The sequence below is a fragment of the Herpailurus yagouaroundi genome, unplaced genomic scaffold, assembly GCF_014898765.1.
Source record: "Herpailurus yagouaroundi ecotype Mexico unplaced genomic scaffold, PumYag 29, whole genome shotgun sequence".
NCBI lineage: Eukaryota > Metazoa > Chordata > Mammalia > Carnivora > Felidae > Herpailurus > Herpailurus yagouaroundi.
Genome location: NW_024412377.1, coordinates 45,818,100 through 45,832,764, shown reverse-complemented (window position 1 = coordinate 45,832,764; position 14,665 = coordinate 45,818,100). Strand labels below are relative to the sequence as shown.

At 42.1% G+C, this 14,665-nt stretch overlaps 1 protein-coding gene across 2 annotated transcripts in view; it reads right to left on the bottom strand.

Annotated features, from left to right (window-relative positions):
- Positions 1 to 3,983: 3,983 nt before the first annotated feature.
- Positions 3,984 to 14,665, bottom strand: part of GRIA1 (glutamate ionotropic receptor AMPA type subunit 1) — a 307,872-nt gene continuing 297,190 nt past the window's right edge. For both annotated transcript variants that reach the window (XM_040498315.1, XM_040498324.1), the window contains exons 15-16: positions 14,476 to 14,610; positions 3,984 to 6,832 (exon numbers count right to left, since the gene is read on the bottom strand). In XM_040498315.1, coding sequence (XP_040354249.1) covers positions 6,632 to 6,832; positions 14,476 to 14,610 — 336 coding nt within the window. In that variant the 3' untranslated portion in view covers positions 3,984 to 6,631. The remainder of the gene's footprint in view (positions 6,833 to 14,475; positions 14,611 to 14,665) is intronic.

The window sequence follows — 14,665 nt, the reverse complement described above, 5'->3', positions numbered from 1 at the left end:
TAGAGCATAAGCTCTTCTGCAGGCAGAGCCCCTACTGCCTCCTGAGCCACAGCTGTTGGCTCTGGCTGCCTGATTGAACCCCCATCCATGGCTTCTTTGGGATCCATAGATTTATGCTGTGGGCCAAACACTTCTGACTTTAGCTTACTTCCCTAAACCTGGTTTATTCCTTGACAAAATCCTGTAACTGTTCATCTTCTCTGATGGTTCACCTGATTTAGGATCCCTGCGCTTTTACTCTCCAGCCTTATTCTGCCATCGTCCATGCTCAACTGGGTATTGCAATGCTGTAATTACATAAGATGGGGTTTCTCAACCTCGGCACTATTGACATTTTGGGCCGGATAATTCTTTGTTGTGGGAAGTTGCACTGTGTGTTGTAGAAATTTAGTGGCGTCCCTGGGTTTTTACCCACTAAATGCTGTCAGCACCTCTGCCCATTGTTGTGGCAACAAAAAATATCTCCAGACATTGCCAACTGTCCGGGAGGCACAAAATCTGCTCTGGTTGAGAATCAGTGACATAAGGCTACAACTAAGAGGGATCTTAGAGACCAATTAGATGAATCCCACTTCTCCCACTTCACAAATGAGGTCACTGAGGCCCAGAGTAGGAAATGTGTTGCCCAGGGTCACACCACAAATTGGCAGCAATGTAGGCAATCGGCTTCATATTTTTTTCAATTTCCAGTGTGTTTCGTTAGTGTGGTGAAATCTTAGGAGGCAGTCAGGTAAAGTGAAAAGGTGGTGGCTTTAGAGAGACAGAGTGGGATTGGAATCTAGGTCAAGTCATTGACTGGCTGCATGACCTTGGGTTCTGAATCTGAGATTCCATTTCCTCTTATGCAAAGTGGGGGTGATAAATCCCCACCTCGCAGGATTGTTTTGAGGACTAAAGCAGAGATTTGTCCTAGCTTCTTACCCGGTATGCAGTTAGTGCTTAGCCAATGCTGGTTCCCTCCTTCCTTGTAGGGCTATGAAAATGGCAAGTGTGGTACAGAGAAGTTAGGCTTGTCTTAGTAGGACTCAGAGTGCCCATGGAAGATTAGGTCAGTAGGCACTTCTTTCCAGTGGACTATGTTAAAAATGCAAGTGGTGGGATTTGGTGTTTATAATGGAAACAGCCAAGTAGTTTTCCCGTTTGGAAAATAACTGGCTGTGTTGAAAGCTGATTCATTTCACAAAGTTATTTCCCACCCCCACCATGCCCTTTCCTGAGGAGATATCTTTGATAATTGTATCTTATCTCTAATGTCCTGTGTCTCTCTCTTCTCCCAGGAGAATGTTATGTTATTATAGACATGCCTAAGGAGGAAAGGAGTGTTCAGACCCCATGTCCTTGGGAACAGTATCTTTTCTTCCTCTTTTATCAGATGATTCTAATAGTATTTTCTCTTGGGACCAGGGAGATTTGACTCCATCTGGTAACTTGCATTCTGGTGTTAGTCTGACCACTGACAGAAATAACCCTAATATAGTTCTTGGTAATTTTCAGATAAGTTTTTATGAGTGTTTTCTCTGACTCCCAAGCTGACACAACTGCAGTGGTTCTCAATCCGGGCTGCATATTGTAATCACTTAAAAGTTTAAAAGAAAACCAGACAACACCAATACACTGACACATATGCCTGAGCTCAGATAAACCATATTTGGAGATGTATCTTGGGCACTAGTGATTTGTGTAAAGTTCAATAGGTGATTCCAGTGTGCAATTAGCATCCAGTATCACTGCTTATTTTGACACCAGATATCCTAGATCTTTGATGAGAAAGATGAGGCTCAGAGAAGTTAATAATATTCTTGTCCAAGATTGTAAAGGAAGAAGGAAGAGAAGCCAGGTATTGTGAATCCTGATCTAGGTCTTTCCACTGTACCAATTTGCTTCTATACTCATGATGTGATCTGGAAACTTCAAGAAATAAAAGCTTTTTGAAAATTACAAAGCACTGAAGTAAGGTTGTCAGTGGCCAGACTAACACCAGAACACAGACTACCTGATGGCAGTCAAGTCTCCATAGTCCCAAGGGGAAAATGCCATTGTATTTGGTAAAAAGGAAGATGGCTTCTTATGCAAGAACTCAGTTTTCTTAGCTGTAAAGTGAGATAGGAATGTATTGCCTAGACATTCTTTCCTTGAAAGAACATTAGCATTTAGTGAGGAAAGAACTTGCCATTTTGTTTCTTAATTAGGATAAGTTGAGTTTTGAGATTTCATTGAAAGATGTTCATGCTCATTTCTGTAGGGTATTGCTGACTCTCTCTGAAGTCTATATTAGGGTGTTATTGAACAAATAACCTGAATAGGGCTATAAAAGATGCAAGATAAAGTAAGGAAAATCAGCGGATATGTATGTCAACTTTCACACCTGTGGCATCTCCTTGACTCCAGGGGCAGTCCAATATACTCTGAGGATACTCTGACCATTAGGAACTCTTTCTGTAGCTGAGACTAAGTCCATTTCCTGTAACTCCCAGAATGGATCCTGGTCTTAGTCATACAAAAAGCTAGTACAAAAAGCTAGCACCATTTCCCCAGGATGGCCCTGAAGATCCTTCTTCAGGCTGAATCAACTATTTTGCAGGGGACCTGCTTTTCAGTCCCCTTTCCAATGTGCTTGCTGCTCCCTAGCCTGGATCTATTTTAAAGGGACGATAAGTAACTCTTTCTCCTCTTCTCCATTTTTGCAGTCCTGTCTGGAGTAGTGATTTCTACTAACTCAGAAAGACAGGTTGGCTTTCCCAAAGGTATAGCAGGTATAGCTGTAAAGCATTCTTTTTTTAAAAAAAGTTATTTTGGCTTTATAAGAAGGTAGAGAACTGCTTGCCTGCTATTTTCCTGACCATCATGCATCATGACCTGGTTACCAGTGAGATAGGTAATGTAAAGGCTTTGGATTCAGGCAGACCCAGTTCAAATCCTGGTTCTGTCACTTATAGGAGCATGAGCAAGTTATGTAATCTTTTAAAGTCTGAGTTCCTCTTTCAGAAGGCCCTACCTGAGAGGGCCATTACAGTAATATAGAAAGTATGAAGTGTGCTTAACATAGCATATGCTCAGTACATGGTGACATGTGCTCTTATAGCCATTATGATCATTATCCCAGCTATTTGAAAGAAAGGTGACAGAGATTAATTTTCTCCACCTGTCAGTGTTTCTCCACAGAAACACTGTTAAAGTGTTTCTTCATTCAGAGGCACCCTACATGCTGGAGGTGACTGTAGGTGTTGAAATAATGATTGGAGCTTCAATCAAAAGAACACAAGTCCATTGGTTTCTTTGCCTTCCTTCAACCCTTTACCACAGAGATGGTGGTTACTCTCTGAAATGCCACAATTAGAACTTTGTTAATTTATTTGAGATCTCTGACCCCTGTTAATATGCCAAATTCCTTGGGAAAGAAAACATTTGAAGTTGTTCTTAATCATCGGTATCTAAATGTCAATAAATGTCAGATCCTTTAGAGAAAGCCCATCTTGCTGGAGTGAAAGAAAAACTTGCAGGAAAGAATGAGAGGATCATGTGGTGTGGGACCAGGATGATCTATGTTTAAGCATGGTCTAAACTGGTTTTGGTTGTGACTCTGCACATCACAGATACACCTAGACTCCACCTAGACACTCCCCAGAGAAGACTGGGGGTGTCTGGAAGATATACCCTGTGAGCCATCCAGTGCTCTGGAGGTACTGTGACCACTGTATGTCAAGCCGTGCTCCCTATGCAGTTGGAACGGTGGCCCTTGAAAACCAATATTACTCGGGTTTTTTGCTTTGTTTTGTTTTGTTTTTGTTTTTTGTTTTGGTTATCCTGTTTGAATGAATAACTCACGGTGAACTAGTTTAGCTGAAATGACTCATTTGAGCTGTTTGTGAATCAGGAATGGTGGTTACCATTAAAAATGTTCAGCAATAAGGAAATAACATAACCGTTAGAGCTTTGGCTTCCGAAATGGCACAAAAATGGAATGGACAAATATGAAAAGTAGATAATGGATCCACAGTGATTTAATTCTTGGTGATACTTTCATTTTATGCAAATACCAAAAGAAAAAAAAAAACAAACCCTGGCTACTTGAAAGAAAAACAGGAACCAAAAAAATATTTAGTGTTTGATCAAGCAAAAATCCTTTCACACATCTGTCAAGAGAATTAAAACAAATATAGATGTTAAATAAAAGGCCCAGGTACCAAAGAGCAAAATTTAATGAAAGCCAGAACTGTTAAGTATGGATTCCTGTTGAGAAAAATGTCAATCTCTTTCAGAGTTTTCCCAGTACTCTATTTTTAAGAAAAGTGTAGTAAAAATACATAATACAAGTTAACTTTTTTCTTGCTTTTGTTTTCCCCTGTCACCCCTCTATTGATAAAAAGCATCTTCTGTGGAGTCTTGGACCCCCACACAGCATATACTCTCATTGTTAGCTTAGATGGTCTCTCCCTATCAGATCATGTTAGTGGTGAGCTCGGTGGCTGGAGAGGCATCTTACCAAAGGAAAAGATCTTTGAAGCATGTTGATAGTAAGAGGGATATTTCTAACTCCTCTGAAATGCACTCCCTAATGACAGGTCATATCATATTCTGCAGTGGTAGGCTAAGGGCTGACAAAAATCTGGTGGGAGGACAGGGGATGGGGAGGACATCAGCTGGCAGTAGTGAGAAGTAAAAAATCCATCTTGAGGGTCCTGCTTCACGTACCATGCCCACATTGACACGTGAAAAGACTGAACAACACTTGAGTTGAAAGGGCATAGAGTTTGATTTGGGGATGGTTCTTTGCTACGGCTGATACTAGGAGAATGGGGGAGACATAGAGATGGTGGGTGTCCACTGAGAGAATCCACAGATGAAGCCAATCATGCTGCACCTACTTGTTGGTAGGCTCCCAAACCTTTAGTTTGTCAGTTGCTAATGATAACCCCTATCAGAGAAGACTGGAGAGATGTAGGGGGTAAGGAAATAAGCCAGAACATGGTTATCAATAAAAGCTAAAGACACATGGCACGCACTGAATCATGCACCTAGGAGAGTGGCTGCTGGACAGCTGGAAGCCAATTGCACCAAGAATGAGAGTTGGGATCTCCAAGAAAGCTATGTACCAGGAACCCCCTTTCCAACTAAAGTTGCAGTCAGCCTGAGCCTCTCTCTATGTACCCTGTCACTTCTCTAAACTTGCTTTAGTTCAGCTTTATAGTCACAATCATGGGCATATTGAGTCTGGTCATTGGAATAATACATCCTCATTCTGTCTCAGCCAGGGGGAAGGTCAGCCTTCTTGGGTTAGAAGTTGGGGTCAGTGATCTTAAGGTCCCCAATGTCATTATCAACTTAATTCATCTCCTTGTTTTCCTTAAAGTAATTCAGCCTTGGGTATTTTACTTTCTAAAGTGGCCACATGCTGAAACAACATTTTTATATGGATATAAAAATCCAAGTTCTCCAGGTCAGCAAAACTCTAAGCTGACTTGGTCTTTTAATCCTAGGACAGTGCACACCATGGAAGGTTCTGTTGCTTGTGGGCTTCAATGATGCTTCCTCTTCCAAAATTCTTCCATCCTTTTTTTTTTTTTTTTTTGCATTCAGTTTGCATAGCATTTTCCCCCATATCAGAGGCTCCAAAGAGAGTCTACTCCACAGTGGGGTTCCTGCTCAGATGTCAAGCAAATGAAAAGTGACAATCATGGGCAATATCTCCCGGGCTGTCAGTTATTCCCAAGGCTGTACTTGGTTCAGGAGGCCAATTCAGCCACCAGAGTGCCTTTGGGCTTGAGCATAGCAGAAAGACATACTGCTCAGTGCTGAGGCTGACTCTGTGAAGAAACCACCTAAGGTCTATGGGATGGCTGTTACGCATTAAAGGAAGCTCTCTCTGAGACTCCAGCAATAACTTTGTGAGTCCTCCTCTGACTGCACACCTGCCTTTGTCCTCTCCACCACCCTTGGTCTGAATTGCTTTTTGCACGTGTTCTCAGCTACATCAGTGTCTAGGAGGTGCCCTTCCTGGGGAAGGCAGTCCACTTCTCCAACAACATCCATCCTCATCCATGTCTTGGGGTCGAGAAATGGAGGGTAACTTAGAGAGCTCCCATAGCGAATTAGTTTGAAGGTTGCCTTTTTCCTTTTGCTTGCTTGTAAAGTGGAGCGAATCTTTAATCTCCAATCTGAAAACTGAAGAGACATGAGTAGGGAGTTGGGAATAAGAAGCCAGGAGGAGGAAGGGGCCTAACAGAACCTTCAAACCATGGATATTAGTAAGAAAGAAAATCTTGCACACACTAAGACACATTAACAAATGAATTAAAAGAAAACAGTACAGTTTCCTCATTAATGTTCCTATGACTCCATTTTCAGAGACACAGGCTCTGTTCAACAGGGTTATTCTCCCCTTATTGCGGTGCAGTGTTATTTATCATCCTCACATAGCAAACGGAAAAGGGTGAAAGAACATCAAAAAAGGAAAAGGGACGGCAAAATGATTTTTCAATTCTTCAGGAAAATCTGGTGAATCTTCTGATCCTTGTGGTCATGGTGGTTGGTGGCGGTTGCGTTTCAATTTTACTGTTTTTGGCACTGAAGGGCTTGGTATGGAATTGGGGGAGCTTGAGCTTGCTCCCCAAGGGGTCTCCATCTGCTCCAGTTACAATCCTGTGGCTCCCAAGGGCATCCCTGAACTGTGGCTCATGCAGGGAATCGACTGCATGGACTTGGGGAAGTCATGGCTGACCACCCGGCCGTTTTCTCCACTGCCGCCACCGCTGGTTCCTGCCCCACTGTTTCGCGGGAGTGTTGATGTCCGTATGGCTTCATTGATGGATTGCTGTGGGATCAAACAGAAACCCTTTTCAGGAGGACCGGGGGTTCTTCCCCAGGTCCTTGGCAGTGACTGGTAAGGAGAATGAGTCAAAGCTGGACTTAAAATCTCACTCCACTTCTCCTCCCCACCCAACCCCTTTCCTTATCTGGAATGCTAACCTTGGCTTCCCATGAACTCACAAAACAGCTGTGTGGCTCTGGACAAGTCTGATCTCATCTCTGGACCTCCTGTTCTCTCTGTGTAATGAGGTGTGTTAGACTGGGTGGTCACTAAGATCCTTTCTAGTTTTTATATTCTGTGATTTCTAAAGATAGAAGTATTCCATGGTAGTATTAATGGTAATAAATGTAGCAACATGATCAAGTGGAAAAGCTCTAGAAAGGGGTTTGGGAAACTTGGGATTTTAGTTCTGGTTCTGACATCAACTAGTTGTATGACCTTGTGCATATCTCCTTACCTCTCTAAACCTTTAAAATCTCCATGTTTGTAAAATGTGATAATCTATGCACCTGCAGACTTTTGTTAGCAAGAATGGTGCTACTGCGTGAAAAATGATTTGAAATGTTAAAAAAAAAAAAGAAGTATGTTACTGCTGAGTTAAAATTTAAAACTACCTCTGATTTGATTTAGGAAAATTCTTTCCTGCCTCTAGTAGTATGTGTTATGGGAATATAGGACTTGTTTGAATAATAGTAAAAATGTAATTGGAAAGAAGCATGTGCTAAAGAAAATGAGAATGCATTCCAAAGATCATTATCTGAAGGTCAGCTGCTTCCCAACAGCACATATAACCTGACTTCTAGACTGACACATCAGTTCATTGCTATTAAGCTTGTGATTTCCAAAATATTAGACTTCTAGATATGAAAAGGACTCCGGTGATCCCCTAAGGGTCAGATGAGTGAGGTAGAATGTTCAAGACCACAACCTGGAATTAGAACCATATCTTATTAGATAAGAAGAAAGGTTCTGTTCTGAGTTCCTTTGGAGAAAGAAGCTTCATGACATGAAATCCAAACCTGTCTCTCTTCTTGTCACTTTTAATTTCCTATTAAGAGATACTCATAGAATTTTTGAGGTGGGGGTTGATTTCTTGGGAATCTTATATAGGAGAATTGTCTATGAGTTGAGAGGTGTCTGAGACCAATTGTACCAATCCTTCAATTCTGTTCTCACCTCCTTCTTGAAGCCATCCTAGACTGTACCATCAAGTGTTTGCCCCCTTCAGCCTAGTACTCCTACATTACACATGCTTTTGTAATGGTTCTGCTTCAGGTTTGTGGGTTTTCTCTTCTTTAAGAGAGCTGTCTGGAGGAGGGCAGGGTTCATTTTTCCCCCAGTCTATAGCTGTCTCCCATAGTACCCAGCATGTAGTTAGATGCTGAATAGATATCCTTAAATTTGTCTAAAACAAAAACAAAAACAAAATCCAACCACCTAGAACCCTTCTCAACAAGGTTATGAATTTTCTTCTCTGCATATTTCCATGATCCTAGTGATCAGAGAAGTCAGTCACTCTCTGGTGGCCAGATAGACATAAACAGCAGTTTGACCTAATTCTTATTCTTTGTACTATACTATGCTGGAAGTATTATTACTAGCAATTCTGACAGTGTTTTTTTTAAGAGTTCTTTTTAAAATCCCTGATTCAGACAGATTTGCCCCAAAGGATGCTCTACCCACACTGGTTCTGCCTCCTCCTCAAGCCTCCGGACTTGATTTATTTATATTCTGCCTTGATTGTCCTCCACTCAAGAGGAAATGTGCCCTGGATTGCATTCTTCTAAGTGAAGGCCAAATAAAAACTACTGTGATGCTCTATGGGTGAAATGTGAAAAGAAAACCCAAGGAATTAATGGTTATTTATTCTCACTTATGCTTATTTTTGTGTATGGGAATGAGGAAACATTCTATTGATTAACTTGGGATGTTTATCTTTTATGATTTTTCTCTACCACATCCCTTTAATTAAAAAATAAAGTTTAAAGTTCACACAGATAATCCTGGGCTTTGTTTCTAAAAAAAGTCTCACATATTCCCATAATATTCTATTGAAGTTGGTGATACTTGATGAATTTATCTTAAAGGAGAAGATTGGTGGCATAGTAAATATTGGTGCCTATCAAAGTCTGAGACAGCTAGGCATGTAGCTAAAACCCTCCATGTTCACACCACTCAGAAATGGTTTTCTTGGAAGTTAAGGGCTTCTCCAAGGTCAATAACTCCATAATCCTACTGACAGTGAGTGCTACCTGCTTACCGGCTTCTTTTCTAAGACACTTATGGGATCTCAGGAGAACAGATGAATGGAGTCAAAACTTTGGAGTGGAAAGCAATACTACAAATGACTAGATCATTAGTTCTCAAATTTGACTGCACAATGGAGTTATCTGGGGAGTTTTCGGGGGAAAAGCACTGATGCCTCAGATATACCCTCAAAGATGTTGACTTACTAGGTGTGATGCATGGCCTGGACATCTGGGCTTTTAAAAACTCCTCAGGTGATTCTAATGTGCAAGCAAGGTTGAAATACACACATCTAGTTTATATCCTTCACTTTATAGAGAAAGTGAGGACTTCGGACCAACTGACTTAAGGTTGTAGTTATCTGTCACCTAGTGTCAAAGTGGATGACCTTCTAATTGTACCCTCTGTAGCTAGGCTATCATAAGCTGATGTCCTTCTTCCCCTTGCCTCTAGGAAATGAAGTTCTCCCTCGTCCATCCTTGACATACCAGCCATTCTTAAAGTTCATCCTTACAGTTGTTTTTGAAGCTGATACCCAGGGAGAAAAGTGTGAGTTAAAAGTCCAACCTCCAGCACCCCCAGGTTAACTCTTGAGAGACTCATTTCTCTAACAGTGTTTACATCCAAACTCCCCAGCCACTTGCTTTTCTAAGAAAAGTCTTCCCAGACTCTGCACATCCTAGAACATCCTAATAAAAGCTCAAACCTCAGTGATGACCTCCTACTAGCATGTGTGCTAAGAGCCAGAGTGACTGCCTGCTGTGGAGGACACACCCCTGTGTTACCAAGTCTCTCAGCTGCTTGATAATTCTAGGCAAACATGTAAAGCTTCAGCTGCTGTGGCTTAAATACAGTTCATGTCAGTATTGCCACATACAATTGTTTTCCACAGGGAGAAATATGGGCAATAATACAGACCCTGGTTGTCTTTAATGTCAGTGAAGGACTCAGTTTTGGTCTGTTTCTCCAGGCAGAGGAAAGGGGATCTGAGACTTCAATCTGGAGCGTGTTTTAGGTTATGTATCTTTGCAACTATATGACCACTTAAATATTACTCAAATGGTGTGGTTGTCAGAAGTCCCTTTCTGAGTCCCCACCTCTCATGTGTTCTCTTCTTCCTGAAGTCTTCTTATGCTCTGGTGAGCGTGGACTTCTTCCTATTTCTGGGCATAAGTTCTAATCTTTGGGTGTCTCACACATGGGCATCCTTTGCAGGCAATGCCTTTCCCCTGGTTAATTCCTTCCATACTTCAAGTCTGCTAGATACCAGTTTCTCAGGAGAACCTCTCTGATCTGTCCCAGCCCTCATTCCCTCAACAGGACTTGACAGTCCAGCATTTTTCTTCAAACACTCACTGAACATGTAAGTATCTATTTATTTTCTGTCTTCCCATCATACTTGTAGCTTCTTGAGAACAGAAGCTATGTCTGTTTTGTTCCTGGGTATGTCCCCAGTGCTGAGCAATGCCTCATACAGTGGTGCTCAGTATGTCTTTGTGGAAGGAATGCCTCCAGGATGATTTCCCACTGTTCTGTGACACCTATTGTGTGTCTTGTTCCTATGACATATCAAAAAGGAAAGGGGTTCGACAATACACAAGCAATAGATTACTAATCATGGATGGCCTCAACAACTACCTCAGGAAAACCTAAGGATAGGGCTGCATCTTATTTGTCTATGTACTGTGGCTGCCACTTGAGGACACACATGGTAGGTACTCAGAATGATCTTTTCCTGCATTGGAAGTCTAATTCCTGTTTTTCCAGCTCCTAGCTTGTGTGACCTTACTAGGAAAACTACTTAAGCTTCTTTGAATCCCTATTTCTTCATCTGAAGAATTGTAAGCACAACACATTACAGGGTTAATGAAAATGTATATAAAGTACTTTGAACATGGAAGTTACTAAAAAGATGTCATCTTCCCTTCTTTTCTTCTTCTTCCCTTTTCTACCCCCCTTCCTTTTCTTCTTATCTCTTCTTTGCACAGTGGGGAAAGGCTCTTTGACCATGGTTGAGAAATTGGGGGTTGGCCCTAAACTATGTTTAGGGGCTCAAGATCTTAAAAGTTGGCCAAACACAGTGATCAAGGAAAGGAACAGGAAGGAAGTTTCTCACCAACGGCCTGTGGCACTGTTAACATGTCTGTAAAGAGCTAACTGCCTCTGGGGAAGGCTAATTACAGAATAATAAAGAAAACTATCAAGTTGTGAACTCATCTGAGAGGCAGGTTGATAGTGTTCTACTTTTCTCCTTTGGATAAGAGAGAAGTTGGTGGGGCTTCAGAACTGAAGGGCTGGGTTGATTAAGAAAGACAGTAAAAGTATCTTCTCTGCAGTTGGAAGATTGAAACATCTATTAGGAACCTTGATGAGTTGGGAAGAAGTTGTGTTGAACAATGGAATTAATTATAAAATATTGTGGTGAAAGATCCTGATGAATGAGTCTAAGAGATCCTGATGTTGGCTTCTGAGAAATTTGACATCTTTGTAAAGGAAAGGGTGCGAATGTCCCCCAACAAGTTATGGCATGACTCAGTGGCCTCTTCTAAGGATTCTTGTCTTAACCTGAATGTTGTGATTTCAGTGGTGAAAGCCAACTGTCTAGTTTTAAGAGGACCCCCGTCTTTAACCACCCTGGTACCGTTACCTGGCACTGACCATGATTATTGGGACATGGTAATCCCATGGGAAGGGTCAGAGGTCCAAGCAGTTCCTGCTTGATGGATGCCTGCTCTCATGTGATTTTATGAACACAAACAGATGGGGCCAGAACCACCTTGGACGATGATGTTTGTGCTTCCAGCCTGGGTGGTTTTGATGGTCGTATTTGTTTACCCAAATAGCAGCTCTCCCCCATGCATCACTTCATCCTTCAAGAGTTTTTCTCTTCTGGGGACAATTCTACATAATTTTACTGATAATTATCCTATGTGTGTGGAATGTCCAAAGAGAAATTAGACATACTTCTTACCTTAAAGAACTCACAATCTATATAGCTCAAAAAACCTAGGACACGTAAGTAGGGGCAGTAAAAGGAAAGTCTTAAAAAGACTGTAGCTGATCACTAATGGGAAAAATAATTATTATTATAAATAGTAGTTATAAGTGTGAGTATTGTTATTTATTGAGAGCTTATTATGACCCAGGAATTTTGACAATCCCTTTATGTCCATTTATCACACAATGCTCACAATAATTTTATGAGATATGTCCTACCACTAGCCCCATTCTATAGAAAATGAGGATCAGAAAGCTACTGGAGCTTGTCCCAGATGACAAAGTTGGCAAATAGAGCAGGCAGAATCTATGCTTAGACAGTCTCTAGAGCCTGTGCTTTAGGCCACCACACTGCACTGTGCTTTCGGGGACCAGTGAGAAGGAGATCCTGCGATATGTAGCAGGCCAATCTTGAACCCTTGGTTTGGGTCATAGCTCACATGGAAGGTTTTGGGGTGTTATAAAGGTTGTAGTTCACCTAGCTTTTTTTCTGTTCTCCTCTGCCTCCAGAGTGGGCTTTCCTCACTTTGGAGAATTTTTGGGCTTATGTTTGGGTGGAATAGGCAAAGAAATCTTTGTTTAGGTTCTAGGAGACCTTATTGTGCTTGTCAAGCTCTTTGGAGGTCTACCCTGGGTTTAAGGTCTGAGGCCCATGCTTTTGCTCTGCTTTGTCCTTTCTGAGAAGACCTGGTGTGGGTGAGCTGGTTAAGGGTAGGAATGAGGTGTTCCTAGGTCCGCTGGCTAAATACCATCATACTACCATCCCTTAATTGTTCCTTGTTATTGTATCTTGGTTACATTGCCTTTTAAATGGGCCCTATGGGCAGAAGATGGGGAGAGAGATTAGCCTGCATTAAGGCACATGGGTGGGAAGCACAAGGTGGGTGGCTAGAGTACGGAGTATGTAAGAGCAGATTGCTTGGGAGGGGAAAGTAGGCTGGAACCATGATGTGGAAATGCTGAATGCCAGGACAGAAGGTCTGAATGCCAGGACAGAAGGCCCTCCTCCTCCAACTCCCACTCTCTGTGTACAGAACTGAATACAGAGTTTCCAAACAGGGGAAGCAAATGTCCAGCAATGTCTTCTCCAAGAGCGACCCTGGAGATATGTGTAGGGCTGTTGCCCCAAGGCTAAGAGTGGCTAGGCAAGAGGCTATGGTCGTGATTCAACAGTGGATATATACTGAGGTTATATAGGCTTCTCAGGTCACATTCTAGGAGAGCAAATCCTACCAATGAATCTTCTTAGTCTGGTCAAACCAACGTAACAGCCTAGGGTACATTACTCAGTGACTGCATTTCCCTCCACTTTTGTTGGTCTGAATCCCACTTGTCCTTCCTCTTAATTTTTGCCTCTTCCTGGAAGCCTTCTCTAATTTATGCCTCCTCTGTATTCCTATAGGCCTTCCTATCTATAAGTTGATTCACTGAGTAATTTTGCTGTGCAATTTTTTGTTGTTGAAGGTCACAGATTGTATCTCCAACCTCTGTGTCTCATTATGATATCTTGCTCATTGTGTTGCCTACATAATTAACACTTGCATGAATATTTTCTTATTGAAGCTAAATCATGAAATGTGAGGGGTCTTGAAGGTTATTTAATCCAAACTCCCTTTGAGTATTTGAACCTATATCCTCCCCCAGAGTTACTTGGCCTCTACTTGTATGCCTCCAGTGATGGGAGGCTTGCTACTTATTGGGATAGTCCATTTCCTTTCCCAGTAGCTCTGAAAGAACATTAGATCTCACTGTGTTAACCTCTGTTCTCCATAGCTTTTAGTAATTAGTTCGTATTGTATACTTTGGGACCCCACAGAACTCGTCTATTTTTTTTCCCACCTGCAAAGTCTTCACGTTTTTATAGACAGCTCTCATATCCTCCACAATTCTCTTTTCCGGCTATTTGCCTTCAGCAAATAGGGTCATCTAGCTAACTTGCTGCTCTTCTGTGCATGATTCTCTTTGCCAAAGTCCATCTCACAGTAGAGTAACTAATAAAAGACCTAACTCACCAAGCATGGCAAGATTATCTATCTTACAGAGGGTAGACACCCTCTCCTGTATTTTGAGAGCTACACTTCTGTTAATGAAAACTCAGAGAGAATCTACTTTTGCAGCAACCACTCTTGCCTCACATTGTGTTGACTGTCCACTTAAACTCCTAACTTTTAGTCTCACCACCCCATCTCTGGCTGGTACAGTTGTTTCCCAGGCCTTATGTTGACCCTGACACATCCCATCTCCCTTCCTTTCTCATAGCTGTCTCCTTTCCCATCACCTTTCCCATCGGAGCTTTCTGGGCCCCTGCCCAGAGCTAACTTCAACCTTGTTTCACTATCCACCCTTTCTAGCACAGACACTCCCAGGAAACCCAGCTGTATCACAAAACAGGGTAGGAAAAAGGCCTGGGAAGACGATGCCACCTTCATCCGCTTGGATTCGCTACGGGATTTGTAGCAGAACTCGATTAAGGCAACCAGCATGGCTAGTCCAAGTCCTCCAATCAGGATGTAGAACACGCCTGCCACATTGCTGAGGCTCAGAGCACTTGTCTTGTCCTAGGAAGGGGAGGAGGGAAGGGGGCAGGGGGAAGAGTAAAGTGAGCCAAAAGGC